This window comes from Rhagoletis pomonella, unplaced genomic scaffold (assembly GCF_013731165.1).
Source record: "Rhagoletis pomonella isolate Grant_MI unplaced genomic scaffold, Rhpom_1.0 Rhpom_scaffold_00004, whole genome shotgun sequence".
In the NCBI taxonomy this organism is placed as follows: Eukaryota; Metazoa; Arthropoda; class Insecta; order Diptera; family Tephritidae; genus Rhagoletis; species Rhagoletis pomonella.
The window spans coordinates 51,527,904-51,552,893 of NW_023458558.1; the positions used below are offsets into that span (position 1 = coordinate 51,527,904).

Genomic DNA, 24,990 nt, shown 5'->3' on the forward strand with positions numbered 1-24,990 from the left:
TATGTATGTAAATATAAGTACCATGTATTTATACGTACGCACTTCATAAATTCTTTCGGTATAAATTCAAACTGATAAGTGCCTTTATCAAATATATAATTTTCGTATTTAGGTGCTTGAACAATACTAAACATATGCACATACATAGGGGTTTTTATGGTAGCTGTTAAATATTTGTTCTCGCTTCAATAAATAAACCCTACCTTGTTCAAGAAACAAGCCAACAAATTGAAGAAATATGATAACGAAATAATTTTGTAGGCTTTGTTGGCTCATACATATTTACATAAGCAAGTACGTAAGTAATTAAGTAAGTAAGTAAGTGTAAGTGTAAGTATATAAACAAATGCACAAGGAATAAGCTTAGAACATTTATACCACGCAATTTTCATTTTAAATTGTACATGATTCCAAACGCTGGCATTTTTCCCATGGCTCTCGCCTAGGTCATGGTCAATGGCAATTGAAACGAAACTCATTTATTTTTCATCCACGGGAAACTATAAATTAAATGGACTAGTAAAAACAAGTGAGCGATTTTCCCAATGCTATTGCCTACTTGGTTTGATATACAGATGTACATATGTATATGTAAATATGTCTACAAACATATGTATGTATGCATATTAGTATCCACTGAATGTTTGATGTTTAATTAGCTCGGCTGCGTGTCTAAGTACATATGTATACCTACTGTACTTAAGTTGAATAAACGTCTGAAGTGCGATATCTAGAAAAAGTGTTGTACTTACTTACTATGTTTTTTCACCTGTTATTAATAAGTGCACTTTTGCCAGTCGGTATCATTATATTGACATGTACATACATATGTACATATCTATATATTATATGTACGTGCATACGAACGCTACTTGGCTTAATTCGCACGTACTGTCTATGTCATTTTCCTTCGTAAACATGTTGACTACATATCGATGGTCCTATGCAATAACGACACAATTCGAAATTCGAAAAATGAAAACTCTTTCTACTGTTAAATAGCTCATGACTCTAATCCTAAGTGAAATAAGAATAACATATTCAATACATATATGTATGTAAATATGAATGCTTTATTGATATTTCATGCCTTTGCCATTGTATATTGTACAATGTCTTATAAAAAACAAGAAATATTTATGTAGGTATAAAAAATGCATTCGGGTGGTACTTAATTAGTCGTTCAATCAGTGAAATAATCTGGAACCTTATGTTGATCGACGAGTTTGTCCAAATACGATTTTACAATATCTGAACCAAATTCGAGCAGCTGTTAAATGCATTTATGTATCTGAGAACTTCTCGTTGTACTCATTACATTGGATCAAAATCATATTGAGGTTAGAACAAGTAATTTTTAAGCAAACAAGAAATATTTAAGCAAAAAAACAGACTTAAATTTTCATATAAAAAATTAAGAATACCGTTAATTTGTTCATGATCCAATGACCAAATTAGTATGCGACCACATCGGAGACACTACCTTTCCTGTAGAAATAGAACTATCGAAATCGGTTGACGTGACTGACTTTAAAACAAGTAATTTTTAGGCAAAAACAAACCGACTTCAATTCCCATATTAAAATTTAAGATTATCTTTAATTTCTTCATGATATAATGGCCGGATTTAAACCAAATTATTATGGGACTACCTGTGGGTAGCCCCTTTCCTTTATAAAATGAGTTATCGAAATCGGTTAACGTACAGTAAGTAAGTAAAAAAAATATATATATATATTCCGACGAATTGATAACCTTCTCCTTTTTGTGAAGTCGGTTGAAAAAAAGAGTAAACAAAAACCTCGCAAAAGTTAACCGAAAAGTTAACTTTTTAGGGTTTCCTGTGGCGGCAGAAACCTAGTGTGAGTTTAAACTTTTCCGAATCTCTACTGTATTTATAGATTTTGCAATCGTTTTGACTTGACGATATTGATATCGAAATATTTATCGATATTGTTTTCGATATTTTTGTCAATATAACAATTTTCGGCCGCTGTGGTGTAATGGGTAGCAGTACGCGCTACCATTCCGCACGGCTAGGGTTCAAGCTCAGTTCAACCCAACATCTTAAAATAAAAAGCCAATAAAGTTTTTTTCTAATGGCGGTCGCCCACCAACAGGCAAAGGCAAACCATTGCTTCTCATAAAAATACAAACGCCGTTCGGAGTCGCCGTAAAACTGTAGGTCCCTTCACTTTGTGTGACAACATCAACGCGCACGCAACAAATCGGAAGAGAAGCTCGCCAACATTAGTGTAAGCGCCAATCTGTTATATTATTTTTGCAACAATCGATATTGTTATCGATATACTTATTTATCGATTATGGTATCGATATATGTATGTATGTACTAATACACATTTTTATTGATATATTTATCAATGTTGTTATCGATATAATAATCGATATTTTTATTGATATACATATGTACACACATACATACACATTTATCGATATATTAAGTCTCGAAAAAAACGAAATAGTCCCTAGAATCCTAAAAGACTACGATTTGAGGGAATGTACCTGGAATGTCCGAATTTATGGGGAAGGTGTCGCTGCTCGGTTGATGTCCTCGTAAGGACAAGAGTTGTCATCACCGCCATCCAAGAAATGCGTTGGACAGGGCAAGGCATGCAATGTCTGGGGCCTTGCGACGTCTATGACAGCTTACCTGAAAAGGAGCGTAAATTCGGTGTTGGTGTTGGAAAAGTCCGAAAACGGACTGAGGCTGCTCCACTTCGGCGGGGCCCGAAATACATATGGTAGTATGCAGTAAGGTTCAAGCATTAAAAGATCCATTAAGCTACGAAATCGAAAAACGAGAAATCAAATCGATCGTGTTAAGATAGACAGAAGACACACTTCCAGTGTTTTAGACGTACGTTTATTTCGTTGCCCAAACATCGACAAAAAGATTCCGCCTACAGGACCACCTTGCGTGCTATGTGGGACCGCGAATTCTGTTCTGCCTTTTCCAAGTTGGATAAGGAAGCAAACTGAATGGATCTGGCGGTCAACGAGGACAAGACAAATTATCTCCTGTCATGAAACAAACAGCCAGCACATTCGCGCCTTGGCACCCACGTCACTATAATTCCGAGAAAGTAGAGAATTTCGTTTATTTGGAAACCAGCATTAACACCGATAATAATGTTAACATGGAAATCCAACGCAGAATCACTCTAGCCAATAAGTTCTACTTTGGACTAAGTAGGCAATTCAGAAGTAAAGTCCTCTCTCGACGTACGAAAACAACACTTTATAAGTCACTCATCATGCCCGTGCTGGTATATGGTGCAGCATGGCATGGTCAATAACAACATCCGATGAGGCGGCTCTTGGAGTGTTCGAGAGAAAGATTTTGCGGAAGATTTACGGGGATTTACGCGTTGACGACGGCGAGTACCACAGACGGTGGATTGATGAGCTGTATGAGCTTTACAACGATATAGACATAGTGCAGCGAATTAAAATTCAGCGGCTCCGCTGGCCATGTCGCTTGAATGGACACCGCCGCCCCAGCTTTGAAAGTATTCAACTCGGAACCCGCTGGTAGCAGAAGAGGACCCCACGGCGATGAAAATACCAAGTGGGGAAGTACTTGGCTTTCATTTGACATTTCCAATTGGCACAGAAGAGGAGCGATTGGCGTGCTTTGTTCAACTCAGAGTCAAAGAAGAAAAAGAAAACTAGCATACTAGGTATTTAGTAACAATCAAAATACTTAAGTTAATAGTACTTTGATATTTACTGCAACATAAATACCTAAATTCTTTTGTTCTTAGTACCTAATACTTAGTAAATACAATTTTGCCCATCACTGTTTTATGAACTGTATGTACTTTTACATCCATTTTAATTCCCCTATTATTATAGTAAGTCTTGGCTTTTCACCAATTAGACCGATTACTAGACACTAATTAAAATATACTGAGAACTAACTTCATAGCTAATTACCATCAGTGTTTTCCGCTGATGTTTTTTTTTTTCTATTTCTTACCATTCGAAGGTAAACTGAGCGCGCAAAATCAACTCATCACCTTGACCTTTTTCCGTCGCTGTGGTGCGTTCGACCTTTAATTGCGGATTTTAGACACTGCAATCTACATATACATATACTATACACATGTTTACATATATATATGTATATATGTATGTATGATTTAATTTTCCGTAACAAATATCGATTCGTTGCAGTTAAAGTTCTCTTTTTTTTGTTTTGCACACTTTGCATATGTCGAACACAGGCCAATTGGCACGAACTGCTTGTAAATAGTGAGGGAGTGTAATATTTACGTACATAGTGTGCGTTTTTTCGCACTTTCTGTAACCTCTATTTAAAAATAGCCATGGCGTGAACTATAAGTAGTTTTGCACAAAACTTAAGTTTCAGATGGGAATGAATTTTACTCGGCTGCATCATTTGGGGATACTCTATAGTCTACTAATACTTGTATACTCAAGACTGATGTGTATATGCATGGTGCGCGTCCTAATGTTGTGACATATGTACATACATTAATGAAGATACCTTAAGTTATATGCCCCTTCGAACGGCAAATGGGTTTTTATGAGATGATATTTTGTCTGTCTAGAGGAGGTGGCTATTAGAAACAAATGTTTGGTGGATGCTTCTGAGGAACAATACTTCCAACTACTCGGCCTTCTATATGCACATATTCGCATCATTAACGTAAACAAATTAGGTCAACCTAGTTTTAACTATCTTTTGCGCTCTTTTAACCTTTTTGTTGACAGAATTCCTTATATGTCGTATGTATGTATTTATATTTATTTCTTTCAAATGAAGGGATTTTATAATAGACTCACTTAGTAAAGAATAGGAGCCCGAACATTTAAGGACTTAAGTTCTCTTAATTGATAAGGATAATGTTACCAGATTAGGTTAAACAATGACCAAAACTGAATAGAAAGTAAGCTGAGTGTAAGTAATACTATACATACAAATGTTGGGCAGAATCGATACCAAAAGTACACAGAACTCAATTCTCCAAAGGATTGAGAGTACCCGATTCTTAAACGTTTATATACTGAGTACTGTAAAGCAGAGTACGAAAATAAACTGTACAAAACAATTCCCATTTGCTCATCGATCATCATATCATTTGTGGTTTTGTACAGTTTTGTACATAGTCAGAAACAATTTGTAAGATTCACTGTCATTTTCCCCAACTAGAAACGTTTGCTTTTCGTTTGTGACAATTGTGCCATAGGGTGATATAACAAACGTTTCAATTACGTGAAAAATATTTTTTTCTGTAAATTTTCATATCCAAGTCAATTAAAAAACATTTTTATTTTTTTATTCATTGCAGCTATTTGTTTTGTGTTTAGTTATTGGATATGTGTACATACATACATATATTTTTCTCTGCACGATTCATTTCGTTTGTTGTTTCGTCTGTAACTACTAAACTACTGTAGTGTACTATCGCCAAAGTGAACTCAGCCGTTTCGTTTTCGTATTGTACCGAACTGTTGAAGTAATAAACGAAACGAAATAGTAACGTACAATAGAGTTTATTTTCGTACCCTGCTGTAAAGTATCAATACTGAGTACTCTAAAGTATCGATACCAAAGAGTTCGATCCTCAAAAGTACTTGATACGATCCAATACTGTAACTAGAACAAATATCTATTCATTTTTACTACGGGAGTATATGTACATACATAAATTCAAAACCTTAAAGCCGTTTCTCTCGTGTTTGGTTTTTGGATTAATAACTACTGAAGTTAATGAGCGAAATATACATACAATTTTTATGCTGGAAATTTTTAAGAAATGTTGAGTGTGAAGTACTGTAAGCTTGATTAGACCGCAGTATGACCACTGTGGTGGAGCTGACTGCTTAACATTCAATTCGAATGACGGTAATAAATCATGTACAGTGGCACTAACCTAAATAACACACTTTTATTTTTTCCAATGTTCGCAATGTTTTACGGGATACATCCGTAATTTTTTATAAAAATATAGTAGATTCTATAACATAACTCATATAAATCAAAGCTTAAAACTTTGTGTACAGTTTAGGAAAATTGAACCAATTTCAAAAAACGTGTCGTCAAATTTTAAACTCGCTTCTCAGGTTTTTTAGAAACTTATTGATTTTTGAGATTTTTTTTTGTTGAGGATATGTTTATGTTACTAGTATATTTTTGTAAAAAATTTACGAAAAAAATGTATCACGTAAAACATTGTGAATATTGTAAGAAATAAAAGTGTGCTATTTAGGTGAGCGCCACTGTATGTATGAAATAAAAGATGTAATTGGTCTGCTATGGCGCACAGTGTTCTATTTTGGAAGTATGTATCCCGAGAACGAGATAGCCTCGTTGGATAAATAAAATGGAAATACATTGACCTTTAAAATAACTTTCAAAAATAGGGTTTAACTTTTTTTTGGCCTAAAACCAGTGTGCAATGAACGGTTTTAAAATTACTCGAAATAAAGTCGGCTCTAAAGTTAGTTGCAGCTTTTTGTCACATATTCTATTGAGAATTAAATCAAAATGCTGCGCTAATTTTAGTTTTGAGTTTTTACTATGAATATGCCCCATATTCAAAACTTACTATGAATATGTCCCAATTGCTTGATTTTCTGACGTCAAGGAATCCATTTATATGGTCGTAAAAGCCAAAATACTCGTTAAATTCTAAATTTAATTCGTTGCATGCTGTTCTTAGGTAAAAAAATCAAAAATTATAATTTTGAAGGTCAGCACTATTTCATTTAACCAGACTTTAAAAACGACCTTCAGCCTAAATTAAAATTTTTTTTACCTAAAAACAGCTTGTAATGAAAAAAGGTTAATCCGTTTTTTGGTTCTTGCGCCCCGGAAATGGATTCCTTGAAATCCAAAAAATGTGTTCAAAACTTTTAAAAAGTTTATTGCACACTGGTTTTAGACCAAAAAAAATGTAAAACCTATTTTTGAAAGCCCTTTTAATGTCAAAGTAAATCTTTTATCAAACGAGAAAATTTTTTCTGATTTCTCCATATCAAAATGTAACACAGTGTAGCGCTTTGCGAATTGTGTTGGGGTTGATTGAAAATTTTCCATTTCATTGTACATTGACTATTCTTGACCTCAAATGCCATATTAAGGCCTTATTTAATTGACTGTTAGATACATATGTATGTATGTATGCACATATGTGCGTCAGAAATGCGTTATTGTTCACTTCCCAGCAAGAAACGTTTGTTTGCCCACAGTGCATTTTTCATATCCGAAAAAGCAGGGAAAACGAAATTAATGCTTATTATTTTACGAAGAGAAATAACAGTACTTCTAACGCTAGTCGGATGTTTTTAAGTAGGGATTGGCGCATAAAATATTATATCGAAATGATCAGACAAAAGAGCAAAGTCGATATGCTTGAATGAAATGTAGTAATTTAGTACTTATTTAGTTAACATAAACATGTACATATATAAAAGGTGAACTAAATTGATATCCCTAATGTGCATACATTCATACATACAATTTTACGCGAAAGAAGTATTGCAACGAATAATAGATTTTTAACTTGTAAATAATTCATGACTTACCGTCAATGACCAACAACAACCACTTTCACATACATATTCCTAACGACATTCTTTCTAAAAAATGCTGCTTTCAAACGCTATAGCACGCAATGTGTTGACTATCACACCAGCATTGAGTGTCATGCAAATGTGTTTCTATGGCCAGTGCTGTATTGTATGGGCGACGAATTGATTGGCCAACACGTTTGCGAATTTTAACATACGACTCAGCCAGCAAAAAATCCGAAATCGATTCGAAAAAAATAAAAAAAGTGGATGAAACGCGCATTTTTCTCCGCTTACTGATTTTATTTTCGGATACTTTGACACTCCGATTTCCCCCTAAAGTGGGCGCCAGAAAGGTATGTGTGTACAGACAAGTACCGAAAATTGTTGTGGAACGGAGACGGTTTTGGCTGTTTTTCTTAAATTCGTCTGATTTAATTTTTCGTTCAATACACTTTCCTTCTGCACTTCACAGATACTTTTTCATGGGGGAAAAAAAAATTATGGAAAGCGCCTGACGGAATTCGAACCCGATAACTTCTGGAAGCTAACAAATAGCGGCAAGCTCCTCTGCACGCCCAATCACTGCCGACTACGCATGCATGCTTTGAAATGTTTAGCCAAGTTTTCCATGAAAAAATCATTTTTTATCTATGTTCGAGTAAATGTACTCGTAATTGGTATGATTGCCGCACTGAGTGCCATACCTACATAAGAGCCTTGAGCGTTGCGCTTGACAGCTTGTTTTTTCTAATTTGTATGTGTTGTTGGCCACTGTAGTTGAAAGGTGCGATCTACCTCCCACTCCGAACGACCTGGATTCGAGCCGTGGTCAAAGAAATATCGCAAAAAATATAGAAAAAAAATGTTTTTTCTTAACACCGTTCGGCCTTCGGCAGCCAATGGTAGACCGAGTATTTCTGCCATGAAAAAGCCCATTTCTGTAACATCAAGATGCACACCACAAATTGGTGGAGAAGCTCGGTCAAACACTTAGCGTGTAAGCGCCAAAATATTATTATTATTATTCGAATATGCGCCTTATAACACTTTTGGAAAGACTAAATACATTTTTGTTGCGAATATCCACAGCCGTATTTTTGTCGAGTGACAAATTACACTGTGAGACATGGTAGGGGTCAGTGATCGGGAAGGGTTCAAACTACCGGGGAAAGTTATATCGGTAAAAAAGAAGTTATACGTGTCCCGGCGTTTTGCTGGGTCACGTCTAGGAATCGAGATATATATATAACTATCATATAGGGGAAATTGTCACCTTTGGTGGTGTTTTTTTGACATAACTCGAGAACCACTAGACCGATTTTGCTCAAACAAATTTAAAAAAATTAAAAATTACAATTCCTTTAATCTGTTCATATAACGTTTTTCTATATAATCAACAGTTTTGCCGGTAAAAATAAATGTATGAAGAAAAAAAATATTTTTAACTTGTTTTTGACCGATATAACATTTCCCGTTGGTTTCATCCCATCCCGATTTTGACTGTCGCATAGTGTTATCATCGTTTGAAAGAAAATTTAATTTCTGGATTACCTCTGGGGAAAAAAGGGCATTGAATATTTCCCACTTTTATACAACTTTCTCTCAGAAACGCGATGAATCGCCAAATGAAATGTGAAATGTCATAACGGGGCACTTCGTAAATGTCCTGAGATCTTTCTCAGATGACCAAATCCATTTATGAAGCATTCATATGAAAAGTATTTAGTAAGGGTTCCATCATCTTAAAAGTTTGGGAACCCCAGATATAGAGTATTATTATTTTATTTTAAGAAAAACCGAACGCCTTATTTTTGCCCCTCAAACGATCGAGTTCGTGTGTGCCCCTGCCCTCTTCGAACCTCTCTAGCTATGTCACTGAATAGAGAACTATAGGGTGAATCAATAAGATACATCAACGTTTGGATGGCTTTTGCGCGTTGTTCAACTGAATATCGCTCCACGACTAAGGTTACGTTTCACCAGATTCATTTAATTATTACTTTAATTTTCGAATTTTTGGTTTCACCAATCAATTTAAATTTGTTTTTAGTTTTGATTTAACAGACCTATGCTCTTCACTTAAATAAAAATTAAATCAGAGTAACCACACTCAGAGATGTTACACGTTTAATCAGCTGATCAATATACATACACACACAACAATTTTGTGTATCTGCTGCTTACTTGTATACCAGCCCTGCTTTTACCACATAGCGTGCCAAAGCTTTCAAAAGCTCTCAGTACAATTTATATAGGGCAGGCACAAAATGAAAGCTTTCGCTGACCAAGACTGTTTTACAACCACTTTTTACACACTTAAATAAAGAGCTTGATTGAAACTGAAAATAATTTAGATGAGAATTAAATAAAAGATTAAATTAAAGTTAATTTCCACTTAAATGAGTTTGGAGAAACGCAACCTAAGTTTTCCAAAGCCTCTAGTGCCAATTTGAATAGGCGGCCAGGGGCAGTCTTGCTTGGGACAGGTAAACCATTTGATTCATTTCTGGCAATTCATTATCGCTGCTCAGCAAACAACTCACGCGCTGTTTACTCTCGCTTTTACCTATAAAGTTTGCTTGCATATAGGCAGATAACAATGAGCTGCCTCGCATTAACTATTCCCATTGTCTAATGCATTTCATTTACTAATTTATTCTACTCCATGCGTTGTACTATTTGGCATTCAACAGCAGTGTATTGGGTGAATGTAGTTTCCTTAAATTCTACCATTTATGTAGTCATTCGAATGCCGATATTGACATACCTATATATTATATGTATGTACGTTAGGGTATCTCAGAACATAAAGATAAATTTTTCTTTAAGAAATTCGATACGCATACCCTCTAAAATTGTCCCCTTTGATGTAAATGACAAATCTATATGAATAGAAGAGAAGACAAGAAGAAATTTTGCATAACTACGTCTTCGACTCGGCGACGAGAAGGTTCGTAGCTTTTAAGAAAGTTGCCATCTATTTCAAAAGTTAAATTAAATTAATAGAATTGATGAAATATCGCAATACGGGCATCAAAGGCCTATTAAAATCAAACATTTTTTGAAATGTGTAGCCACCTGTTTGGAAAATTAAATTCCACGAAAGTGATTAGTCAAAGGAAAAGTATGGGTGTCAAAGGAAAGAGATTTATGAAGGCTTAATTTCCAAAATATTTTAAAGCAGGTTGCCACCTGTTTGAATTATTGAGTTCGATTAAATCACAAACATAAAATAAAAAAGCTTATAGTTTAGCATCGATGGACTCTATATTGCCGTGTTCCGACTGTGCAAAAGGTGCATATCCAGGTTAGAATAAAAAACGATTTGCCCCACCTTTACAATATGGGTATCAATTGAAATGGGTTTGAAAATGTTTAATTTCTAAACTACGTGTAGGAGGGATGCCAACTGTCTACAAAATTAAATCCAACTTGAATTAAGGGAGTTTGGTAATAGAAATATGTATCAGAACATCTGTCAGAAGAAATAGGTTAAAGAAGGTTGCAGATTAAAAATATTTTGAAGAGCGTTGCCACTTGTTTGCAAAATTGAGTTCAAACAATTTAAAATGTTAACATTGGCTATCGATCGAAATGGTTTTGAAAAAGCGTTGGTAGAAGATTAATCTTGGTTGTAGTTTGAAAATGTTTTAAAGAGACTTTCCACCTTTTTGAAAGGTCGAATTTAGTTTAATTGTACACAAGTTAAATTAAATATGTTTTAAAATATGGCCGCCAAACGTAAAAGTATAAAGGTAATCAATATGACATCGAAAAATCTTCAGCGTAGAAGATCAGTGAAACTCCTTCTGGTGGCTGAGAAAGTTTCGAAATGTAGAAATTAGATAGGAGGCTTTAGAGCGGTGTGCTCCAGTGAAACAAATGGCTTATAATACGGGGCTACTAACCACAGTCTGAATTCATGACGATACTCCTCATCACCCACGTATACAATATGCATACAGTGGCGAACAAAAATATTGGCACAGATAATTTTTAAAATGTATTTGTATGCAAAGCTTTATATAAAAACATAGTCTTACTACAACAAAAAAAAAACAAACACAAAAATAAAATCTCTAAACTTTGTACAAAACTGAGGAAAATTTAATAAATTTGCGTACTAATGTGCAACTTTCTAAATAGTTTTTGGCAGCTGCTCGGAATTTTTCTAATCTGATTCACTTTTATGTAAGCTATACACAAGGTAAATTTTTCGTGTGAGATTAGAAATCTTACACGGTTTTTACAGGAGGCAACTTTTAGTTGAAAGCAACAATCGTCTGGTGTGAATGGCCTTTCAACTAATTGCTTCCAATGAAGTTTGCAGCCAACTTATCCGCACAAGTTATCCAAAAATTTCTGGGACACCCTAATGTACACATGTACACAATAGGGATGTTAATTTTTTCGATCTGTACGATCCAGAAATTTTCGGGATCTCGCTGTTTCAATCCCGCTATCCCGGGATTTAGATATTTATTATTTTCAACAACTTAACATGAAAAAATTGCATCAGTACTGTTTGAAGCTCTGTACCATATAATAAATAATAAGTAAATTTGTTTGGAACCTACTTTGTTTTAAGTGAAATTATTCATAAGTAACAAAACACAAGACAGTAATTAAATTTATATGCATTTAATAATACTTTAGTGTGTACATACTTGATAAGGTAACTTAAGGTATGTCGAAAAAAGCTCGATGCAAAAAAAATTAAGTCAAAAAATGCATTCTCTGGTTGAAAGAAGTCCATAATACTAGTGACAGAAATAAAAGAAACGGCTTATTTCGGCCAGATTTTATATATTTCTCTTGTTTATTCAATATTAAATTCTTTTTTTGGAAAAGTCTACCTCATAATAAATACATACATTAACTGCACGTAAATGCGCATTTCTCTGAAGTCATGATTTTATTTTAAAGGGCTTTATAATTTGAGAGATATGATTAATTCCAAAACTTATTAAAAAAATTCAGATTCAGAAAATCCTGTAGATTTTTTTTGGTTTACAAAGACGAATAGGAATTGAAAATACCCCTTTAATTTATTATATTATTTTAAGCTAATGCAAGTTAGTCCTTAACATACATATAATCTTTTCAAAAATAAAAATTTCAAAGTTTTAAGAATTTCAAGGATAAAATTATAAAAAAACGTTTTCAATAATTACCCCTCCCTTATGCACCAAAAAATTTAATCTGTTTTAACTCTACAGAATTTTCTCTGGTTTTCTAAGCATATTGCACGGAATTTTTTAAATATCATATCTTTGAAATTTCAAAGTTCTTTGAAAAAATCCTAACGTCAGAGAGAAAAACTAAGAACGCAATTTGGCACCTCTCTGAAATTGGCAGGACAACTTTTTCTCAAAGCAAAAATTCCTATCGCATAATTTGCCGTTAATTATCCGTAAATTATCCGTGAAAAGAATAATTTTGCCGCGGACATATTTTAAAAAATATCGCGTACCTTCTGAAAACCAATAAAGGAAACCAGCTAAACCCAAACTAACTATCTGATAATTTGCCGTAAATTATCCGTTGTTTATCCGTGAAAATAATTATTTTGCCGCGGAAACATTCCACAGAAGTTAGCAGGGCACGCGATATTTTTTAAAATGTGTCCGCGGCAAAATAATTCTTTTTAATTTACGGATAATTAACGGCAAATTATGCGATAGGAATTTTTGCTTTGAGAAAAAGTTGTCCTGCCAAGTTCAGAGAGGTCAATTTGGCCCTTGTTTTGGCGAATATATTGATTTTTGTGTGTGTAGCATTGCCTGTATATAATGATGAGCAACGCATTTATAAAAAATATTAAATATTCAATAAACAAAAGAAATGTACATAGCTAATACTGGGGAAGATAAGGCGTTTCTATTATTGCCACCAGTGTAAATTACAAATGCCGGCATTATTTGCAAATAATCAATTATCGGGACTTAAAAAAAGCCTGGATCCCGGGATTAACATTCCTGGGACACACGTAAATAAACACCTTCATACACTGTTGTATTATGTACTTGGAATTAAGCAGTATCACTATTTTGCACAATGCATCGCATCGTCTTAATGTAATAGCAGCTACATTTTCACATTACGTGCACCCTCGTTATTTCCCCTCCATCTAGTTTAGAGCACATTTCCCTAACTCAATGTTATCCACGCCCACTTTATGGCGCCATATTGCTGTACCATATTATCTCCGGCTTACGCTGCGCTGTGTACACATTTCCAACTTGTCGGCTTGTTTGCTTGTGCACTGAAGTGGTGCACGATGATGTCGGGCAGCTTTTAATTAGGCTATGAATTGTTCACAACAGCTGGAAAATTATACCCCACGTCGATGCGACGGACGATGAGGCGTCATAAAATCTACATCAGTGCGATATTGTTGCTATGCCGGGGCCGGCGGAGTGGGGAGGTGACGACAACAGAGTTTCATATTTCTTAAGTGGCACGTTGCTCGGGTTACTGCGGGTTTTATCGCACTTTAGTCTTTTTGTAACAGTGCATTGTTGGAAGCATTGTTTTGTTTAGACGCTCGCATGAATGACTTAAATGTTAGTGATTATGGCTTTATTGTGGGCCATTCGTGTTTAAGTTGCGTTTTTGTTATGCAGCAGAAATGTTTGTTTTACAAATAGAAATATAAAGACTTAAATATGAATTGCTTGCTTTAGCTTTATGATTAATGTATTTATGTACATACACTAGTAAATGTTTTGGTTGGGTCAGGCTTTGTAAACTGGCTATCCACTGCGTGGCTTCGGATAGATCAGTGGCCCCCAACCTTTTCCAACTGGCGACCTAACTTGTCTTATCTTAAAAATGAATCTTAAACCGTCGCACAGAAAAAAGTTTCCTTTTAGCCTTAATGGTTCCAATAAAAAATTTGGTGGCGAAAGGGTAAGATTTAGTGGCCACGCACAGCCGTCTGAAAGTCCGAAAGTACGTGATATATAGGAAAAATAGTTTGCCACATTCTTAGTCCCATAAAATGAAAATTTTCCAATAAGTTTACTATAATGCCGGATTTTCATGGAAATGTCCTGTCTAGAAGACTATCAAAGTCCAAAATCAGATGAAAATTGAGAAAGTTGCAGAAATAATATTAGGCAAACAAATTCATACACTTTGAATACGTTCGACAAAAACCATATATAAAAACCGATTTCTATCAGAAATTTGAAACACAAGGTACAACCACACTAGAAGAAAGGTGCATAAATTTCTCTTAAAACGGTATATTAACTTTTACAAATGCTCCACTAGTTTTTGATACTTTACGGTTTCTCAACTAACAAATTTGGATATTTGACCTTCGATATCTCGCCGGTTTTTAATTTCCGCAAGTAAATTTAAGTATCGTTATAATCAGCGCAAAAAGCTCTATCGATTCCTATTTTTAGTTTTTTTTTCTAGCAAAATGGTGCGTATTCTTTACTTGTTCCCAAACACCTAAGCTTAGACAGCTAAAATTGTGAATTTTTGTAAGCTGTTTACTTATCAATCCTACAAGGCCTTAACATTGATTATCATCAAGATAAATTTAGTCTAATGCATAGCTCTACCACTGTCCTTATCTGTTAATATTCTCATCGAAGTTTTCAAAACTGTAGTTTGCATAGAATTTTAAAATGTAGTTACTTCTTCTTCTCAGTACACTTTTCTCATTACGATACGTACCAGCAAACTAATGAATCCTCTACTAAGTAGCACACGATTTCTAAAATAGTGGCGTTTTTCATTTCCTAACAGCCAATTTAACGAAAACAATTTAAGTGAAAATGATTTAAATTTTTTAAACTTTGTATGGAAATTGACAGAAAAAAAAAATCATTTTCCATTTAATTTGCTGGTGAAACCGGCTGTAAACTAAGTATACACACACATACATATGTACAAACAACATACTCGTACATAACAATTCTTTATTGAACTCAAAGCACCGTGTTTAAGTGTTCCTTTATTTCAAATAATTTGTAATTACATATTACTAAAGCGCCTATTTTTTGTGCTACACTTTTTACAATTCAATAAAAATATTTTGTAATATGTATATACAGTGACTCAAACAAATGACCACGTGTTGATTTGTTTAAATATTCGTGCTTTTGTGGAGCAACATTTTTTTATAAAAATACCATCCAAGCTTCAACAAAACCATATAAATCACAATTTCAAACTGTATACAAAATTTAGGAAAATTCAACAAACATTCATCAAAATTTCAACTTTTTACTCTGTATCTTTAGAACATTTTTGGGTATGCAGTTTTATATCCTATACATTTTTATTCTAATAAAGGTCAAGTTTCAAACGGCTAAAAACTCCCGTGGATTTTTGAGAGTTTTTACGTTAGTGACGGATTTTTGCACTATTTTCAATATAATCAAGAATTTCTTATGAAATAAAGTGCGGGAGACCGTTAGCAACAAGATTTCAAAAAAGTTTTTGTAAATTCCACTTGTTATATAAAAAAAAAATAAGCGGTCTCGAAAAAAAGTTCAAAATCAACGTTATTTAAATATTCAGATTAAAAAGTTTAAATTTTGATGAATGTTTATTGAATTTCCCTAAATTTTGTATAGAGTTTGGAATTGTGATTTATATGGTTTTGCTTGGATATGGAAACTTGGACGTTTTTTTTTAAAGAAAAATAAGAAAAAAAAAAATATTTGCTCGAAAAACATTACAATTATTTAAAAAAAAATCAACATGTGGTCATTTGTTTGAGTCACTGTATGTGTATTCCTCCATCCGTATTATATTAAAGTAGATACAATTAAAGTGAATATATTTTTGTATATTTGTATGTATAAGTACATTCCGAAAATCTTATCGGCAACAATAGTTCTAAATGTTGTTATTGTTTTTGTCGCATTGAATTAATCTCTAAAAATTTATATTTGAAACGCTTTCGCAGCTTTTGATTTCAAGTTTATGCGGCGTACATCTTCAAAAGTTCTATTGCCAAAACTTCCGTCCACAGATAGCTTGAACAACAGTCCGGGTACATCATCACCAGGTGATTGTTTTCAAAATTTTCTAGAATTTAAAATTTCTATTTATGTATGTATGTTAAAATAATATATGTACACAATCTATTAAAAACAAAAAAAGCAATATTCTACATAAAAAATAATATAAATATTAATTGGCAATTACAAACGATACAGAACATTCGCAACGTTAAAAAAGAAAACCCAAACTATTTATTTACAAAATGACATTTCAAGTCATTACATAATACATACATGTTTCGGTGCGTTTGTTACATAAAATTGTGGACAAGTTTGTGCTTATGCCATAATTGTTCTTGTAGTTAAACATATGCACACTTATACAACGCTCTCACAATGAGTCACAACTGATTGGTTAGTACACGCAATTAGCCATTGCACAGTGTGCCGTGCAGGAAAAGCTAAGTAGATGTACAAAATTATTTACTAATATTTTTGGGGTATACTTAGCGCGCTGATTTTCGATAAACCATTTGTTTTTTCCAAATTTTACAAAATTTTCGGTTGTGGAAATTAGGAAATCTACATTTTTCATTACCATGGTAAAGATTTATTCAAGCAAGCAAGATTTTGGAAGCTGTGAACTCGCACAAATGGGAAAGGACTTTGTTGTTTACGTCCACTGTATAAAATAAGCAATAGTAGTTTTGTTGTAAATCGAACAGTTGTCATCATATATTACTAGGTACCCCTTGGCCCATACTATTTACTTAAGTACGAATAATATTTGTAAAAAATGTCGAAAGTTTTCAAACACAAGCGAAAAAATCGTTAACGTGTTCTTGAGACTTTGCCCTCTCGACGAAGCTCAGTACATAACATATGTACAAAAATGCCCAAAATTTAGAGGATTTTTCCTTGCTCATTTCCCACGGAAGCATACTATTCCTTGGAACATTTTTTCGTATTCATATTTATGCATTTATAAAAAAGGTTCGTAAAAACCAGCGATTTTTCTTCATATCACCTTCAGCAGCTTTATTAGCATCATGTAGCTCAAATTTTGGCTTAAGAAAGCCATAGAGTTGAACATTTTTATCACGTTTATCGACCTTTAACCATTCTTTGAAAAATTCCAAGCTTGTAATAAAGTGCATACGCTCCGAAAAAAAACTCTGGAAAAGTCTGAAAACGTGCTTAATAAAGCTCATATTTTTCTATTGATGTTGCTATATAATATACGAAATCTGGTTCGATGATATGCTCAATGCAAGGCTGCCGTCTGAATTATAGAAATCGGTTAACGTGGTGCAAAGTTATGCGGTAACATTCATAAAAAAATATTCCGATGAATTTATAGCTTCTTTCTTTTTTTGAATTCGATTAAAAATATATAAATTTTTTCATATTTCCAAAACACTTCTAAAATGACTGTTCTTTTTAAATACAGAAAATCAACAAAAATATTTTAGAGTTTCAGTAAGATTATAAATTGGTTTTTGAACACTGTAAAATAAAAAAAAAAACTTTCAGTCAAGGCTTTGCGGACATCCTTTATTATATAAGCTATCCGTCTCTGGAATCCGGCAATGGATTTTGTCCACCCAGATCGTTCCACACGACACACTGTGCAGCTGAATGAAATTGAAATTACTAAAGATTATTCTTCTGTTGCTATGTATAAGTATATGTTATGTAAATATGTATTTGTTTATTCAGCTTCATGAGTAAAATTTTCACACTTTTTCAATGGCCTGCACGCGTTGTAGTAAATATACTCGTACACACATCATATGTTTGTACATTAGAGTGGTCCGAAAATGCTTGTGGAAAAGTAAAGTCGACATTTTTAGCTTCTCACCCCCAGGGATTGCTCTATTTCGACAAAAATATACACCTATTTTTTATTTGGAAATGAAAAAAAAAAAATTTAGAGGTCGCTTAAAGCGCTCAAAGTTTTCCATGTATTTTTATGGTAGAAAACAACTTTTCCCAAAAATGGTATAGAATTCTTAAAAATCAATATTTTTCGATCGAAAAACTCTGTTTCTCTGCAGAAGATTCCCAATAATAATAATACACAATTATTTATTTAGCCATTTTTTATAGTAACTATATTTTATAGGTCTGCTAAAAAACCATAGAAAGTGCAATGGGGAGATAAATAAAAAATCTTTAGTATTAAAAAATGGTTAAATAAAAAATTGGGTTTTATTATTGAAAGTCTCCTGAAGAGAACCAAAGTTTTGCGAAATATATTGTTTTTCAAGAATTCGTAACCATTTCTACGAAAAGTTGTTTTTTCTCATATAAAATGCATGGTAAACTTTGAGCGCTTTGAGCAACCTCTAAATATTTTTTGGTTCAAAATAAATAAATAGGGGTATACTTTTTTATCGATATAGAACAAACCTAGAGGGTGAGAGCATTAAAACTCCGACTTTATTTTTTTTGGACCACCCCAATGTACATACACATGTGCATATACTCGTAATTAGTACGCATAGAAGTTTAAGTATGTTAGAGCTTTATATGTTTATTGCATTAAAACTGGTTGTTGTTATCGCATTGTTGTCATTTGTGTAAATAACTCATTACGGACAAAATAAAATGTTCCCCAGTAAGGTACATAATGGATTTTTTTTTTTTTTTAACAAAGATATCGTGAATACCCTAATAGGTTGATCAAATAGTGTGTAGCTCAATGTGCATAAATCGGTATCTTTTTAGAAATGAAGGAATGAATGGTTTTTATCCGAACTCTGCTTCGGAGAAGTAATATCGAGTGTATATACGGACATTCTTCCATTGCTTGCTCAATTAGATTTTTGCTTAAGTCGACTTAAGACAGTACTGTCGTATGTGTGTGCTAGCTTAACCTCCTCTCGACCACCTGGTCTTCTATTCTAAACTTATTAATTATTTTTGGCTTTTCATGCAAATTGCTAAAAATTCTAAAATATACATGTCACCAATAAAAAAAAAAAATCTCTACGTGCTAAAAGATGTATTTCAAAATCAATATTTCAATTTAGCATACCTTGATATTCAAAAAATTACATAATCACTGTGTAATCGTTAGTTTGGATTTAAATTTTTTTGATAAAAAATAACCGTTATAATGGATGATGGATCTAAGTCTTTTATGTTCTAAAAAATTAATCATAATCAACATTACTTAAGCTTAGACAAGGTTATTGTATGTATATGCGAATGTGGACTGAAGTACAGCAGCTACCTTTTGAAGTGTGGCTTCGGGTTACCACCCTTCTTCAAATACTGTGGCTTATAAAAAAAAAAAATTACTTTGAATACAAATTTGCAATAAGACTAGATAAGACTTTTTTCACTTACAAAAAAAGTTGCGGAATAAACGTTGTTAGTGAATAGATGTTGAAATCCGCAATAAAATCAAAAGATTTTTCTATACAAAAAAATCAGAATAAATGTGAACGAAGGGCTATTCTGTTAAAAATCTGCATTTTATTGACTAAATTCCTTAAACTGTCACCGCCATTGCTAACTGTTTGTCGTCTTTAATAAAAATCTTCCCGACCCAATATTTTCTACTTGATGGGTATTCTACCAGAATCCGTAATAAATTTTATATTTTTACCTTGCAAAATATTACACAACCCAGTTAAAAAAAAAAAAATCTTGAGGTCACATACACACACATACACATACAAATTTATAATTTTATCACGTTTATCGGCAGTTTGTGACGTTAGATCAATACGCCTAATATTTAACGTTTTCAATTTCACCTTTTTAGTTTTATTTTCAGCTATATGTTTTTACGTCAAGCACGTTCAAAAATTAGGTCACTACATGGGTGCTTGCATATTGTATGTGCCATATAAGTTATAGTTACCTACATACATATGTATGTACATATTTATCCCCTCCAATGTTAGAATAAATGTTTGCTTAATATGATGTCATGTTTGTTAGCGATAATTTAATTAATGGCAAAAACGTATGAAATTACATACATACATATGCGCGTAATTATGTATGTATGTAGCTATGGACGTTTGTTTTATAGTTCAAAGTGTATACATAGTATATCCATAGTTTGGGGCGTTTCCAGCGAAAGGTCTACCGCGACAATATAAAAAAACAAAATGAAAGTCATATATCTAACATATTTGGCTGTTATTTATAAATATATATAAAAAAAATCTCAAAAATTAACGGGATTTTTTTAGCCGCTTGAAACTTGCACTTCAGGAGACTACAATTGTATATGCTATAAAATTGTATAACCAAAAATTTTCTAAAGATTCACAATTGAAAGCTGAAATATTGACGAAAATTTGTTGAATTTTCTTAAATTTTTTATAAAGTTTAAAACTGTGATTTACATCCATTTAAGGCTTTGGTTAAAAAGCCTGGACATTATTTTTATAGAAAAAAATATAAAATTTATCGCGAAAAACATTATGTATATTTAAAAAAATCAACAGTATTCATTACTTGTGAGTCACTAGTTACGTTCGATAACAAAATTAGCCAATACCAGCCAACAATCAAAATCAAGAGAGTAAGCCAAAATTCTCTCCCAAAGAGATGAAAAAGCAAAAAAGTTAACGAACAGGAAATTAGCAATTACTTGCAAAAACCGGAAGAAGAAGACACACCAGCTGACTTTGTTTATGTTTTATTTGTAAACAAACTGAAATTCATGTTGCCTTCATAGAAGAAAAAAGGAAAGTGAACGTTCAATGTTCGCCAGGAACATTTCTAGAAGTAAAAAAACTAGTTGGCGCTATCATAAAGTCACATAGCAGGCAGCCAAAAAGCATATAAATACCAAACCTCGGAAAATGCAATTTTGTTTGTTTACAAAAATTGCAACCATATGTTTTGTGATCATATGTTTTCGTGTTGGATAATTTTTGGCGACTAACTAAATGAACGCGTGCTATCTCAATTTTTGTGTGTTGGATAATTTTTTGTCGTTATCGAACGCCATCCAGTAAATATTTGGAAAAACTATTACAAATTTTTGACTTGTCGAACGCACCTACTCTATGTACTCGGTTTTTTGTAACGTCAAGCCAGCGCATATGCGTGTATGTATGTTTGCTTATATCATCAAATCTTTACTATAAATTGTTATAATTTTTTTTTTTAAGTATTTAATGCAAATAGAGTAGAACCGTTTCAAAATTCTGACATTCATTTTATTTCATAAAAATGTCACGTCACATCACATTGGAAATGCCCATATACAGATATAAGTGTACGATTATACAGATGCTTATTTGAACTTTGAATTCAAAAACGAAGATACAAGGTTCTAAGTTTTATGAAGTACTTAAATGTTTTATTTTGCTGATTTTAATTTCAGAGTTTCATAATTTTCTCACTTTTTTGCGTCAATTGCCGCAAGTAGCAATTATATACTAAAGGGCGTACCCAGCGATTCCGACAAATGAAATACATAAGCGATATTTTCTGAGTCTTGCAAAGCCCTTGCACGGTGCACGGATTGCACGGTTTGCAAAGATTTCCCATACGAAAACTCAGAGAATACTTTTCTTATAAAAATACATCCGCTTTCAGTCAGATATCTCGAAAACAGAGGTACTAGATTGCTTTAAAACACACAGACGGACGGACATGGCTAAATCGAAAAAGCTCGACGTTCTGATCATTTTGGTATAATTTTTCATGGGTCTATCTCTTCTTCTTCTGGTAATTATAAAAATCTGCTCATGAAAGATATAATTAACACATTTCGATATTACTTATACGGTAAGTGTCAGTGAATATTTTGTTGTATTTAAACTTTATTAGTTTTTAATAAAAATATAGTTCACATAATGCAATAAAATACATAAAACTCAAAGTTTCTATCTTTTAGACAATTGAAAAGAAAATTATCAAAATTTCACACTTTTTATTTCAAAATTTTTAGAATTTTTTGGGTATGCATATATGTATATGTTACCGGCCAAAGCCGATCTTAAGACGAACTAGTTTTTCCTGGTTCTACGTATATCCGATACATCCGTCCAACGCGGAAACAAATTGGACGCAACAATATTGTGGACGGCGTTGCCGGATTTGGAGTGCTGCCGGTAATTTTATTTATTTTTAAGCGCGGCCGGAGAAGAGGTGTTCTGCGCAAAAATGCCGTGGCGCAGGATCTAGTATAGCCTTGGCAAAACTAGTTTGTCCTAATATCGGGTTTAGCCGGTAAAATATAAAAAAATTTGTTTATGGGTTATATGAAAGAAAATGCGCAACGCCATCAAAACAAAAAAAAAAATCGCAAAAGCAACGGTATTTTGCACTTTGCTGGGATATAAAACTGCATATCCAAAAAAATCGGAATAAGAAGTATGAAATTTTGATGAAAATTAGAAGATTTTTTTAAATTGTTACAGCGTTTAAAAACATCGAGTTTAATAAATTTTGTTGTAGTGTGAACTACATATATTTTTATTAAAAATTAATAACATTTAAATAAAACAACATATTAAAAAAGGGGGACAAAATTTACTGTACGATTTTCACTGACGCTCCACTGTATGTACATATTTTGCGTCTGAAAAGTGTTAATTGCTTACTCTTAAATAGTTTATGCGATAAGTGTGCGATTACAAGCAATGAATTAAAAGTTGGGCATGTTAAATACATAAATACAGCAATTTTATCCAGCGAAATTTTTTTTATATTTTTTTTTTATAAAAATACCGTCCAAGCTTTAACCAAAACCATATATACTATAAATCACAGCTTTAAACTTTATATACAAAGTTTTATCAATATTTCAACTTTTTAGTCTGTGCAAATTTAAAACGGCTAAACAATCCGGTCGATTTTTGAGATTTTTTTTTAGAGGCTGCTTTTGCGGTTTTTTACTATACAAGTATAATTTACAAAAACTGGCGTTGATTTTTTGAAATTTTGTTGCTAACGGTCTCCCGCATTTTATTTCATAAGAAATTCATGCTGATATGGAAAAAAGTGCAAAAATCCGTCATCAAAGGAATTTTCAAAAATCAATGGGATTTTTTAGCCGTTTGAAACTTGCATTTCATGAGACTAAAATTGTATGGGCTATAAAGGTTGAGATTAAAAAATTGAAATTTTGACGAAAATTTGTTGGATTTTCCTACACTTTGTATAAAGTTTGGAACTGTGATTTATATGGTTTTAGTTAAAGCTTGGTAAAGCTAAAGGTATTTTTATAGAAAAACAACAAGAAAATTTAGCTCGGAAATAATTACGAATACATCAAAAAATCAATATGTGGTGATTTGTTTGAGTCACTGTATGTATGTATGTTTCTAAAATTTAATATCTTTGTTTAAGATACCTGCCACAATTAAACTAGCCTAGCTTCAAATTTGCTTTTCAAAGATTGATTCGGAAATCCTTTTTATAGTTTGCGCATTTTTCAAAAGATCCATTTTCGTGCTTTCTTATAATCGCATGCGGCATCAACATCTAATATCCTATATTTAATACTAAAAATCCAAAGTACTTACAAATGCTCTCGAACGGATGACTAGTCAGCCTTCGCATCAGCTTCTACTAATTATACGAATCGAATGCTGATTGATTATGTATTTGGCTTTTCAAAGACATGATCTTAGATAGAAAAAAAATTCAGAAATTGGTTTCCAAAGTGCGGCAACCCTGGTCATGTCACCACACGCGCTATGATTTATGTTCTTGTTTAGAACGCTTTTATCAACTTGCAATGTTGTGTGACCAGACCACCATTTATACTATAAATATAGCAAAGGTATTTAGGGCAAAGTCTAGACACCAACCTAGAATAGACATTAACAATGTTGTAGATATCATATCAACGACATACAATTAGAAGACTCCAGATGTCACCCCGCCAGAAGAAGTTAAATATTGCGCCTAAAAATATGCACTACATACGCTACAGCGGAAATGGACGACACGCCATTTCTTTAAATGAAATTAACTGCTGCTATATGTACATATGTATGTATGTTTATACAAAACGTAAGCAAACAACATTTTGTTGCATAGTCTTCTGTTCTCTTTCATTGCAAGTTGAATTATTTTAATATCTATTGCAAAATTTTGTACATAAAATAAAATAAAACTTTTTAATATACAACGCTTTTATAAATGGACTAAAAATTAGAAAATAATATTTCTCAGTCCCAAAGAGTTCGTTTTGATAACTTTTCATTTTGAAATTTTTTTGCAAAAGTCATTATAAACAATTTATGAGTTTGAAAATGAAAAGCGTGCGGCGCTTGTAATAGACCTGAATTGATATGAAGGGTAATAAATATATGTATGTATGTGGATATATGAATAACGACCGCTTCAAATCGATCTCAAATTTGTACTTTCTCTGTAGAAATTTCAGGTCTATGTTACGTAGTTTGACTATTGTCAATTAAACCGAATCCTTTTTATTGCATGCGCTCCACGTTTTTCGTTTTCAATCTCG

General features: G+C 32.9%; 1 protein-coding gene across 6 annotated transcripts in view; it reads left to right on the forward strand.

The window, feature by feature from the left end:
- Positions 1 to 24,990, forward strand: part of LOC118737760 (oxysterol-binding protein-related protein 8) — a 104,307-nt gene that overhangs the window by 52,103 nt on the left and 27,214 nt on the right. For 4 of the 6 annotated variants that reach the window (XM_036468502.1, XM_036468500.1, XM_036468498.1 and 1 more), the window contains exon 3: positions 16,496 to 16,597. The exons of the other annotated variants lie outside the window; for them this stretch is intronic. In XM_036468502.1, the coding sequence (XP_036324395.1) occupies positions 16,496 to 16,597 (102 nt within the window). The remainder of the gene's footprint in view (positions 1 to 16,495; positions 16,598 to 24,990) is intronic. 6 annotated transcript variants of the gene reach the window in all.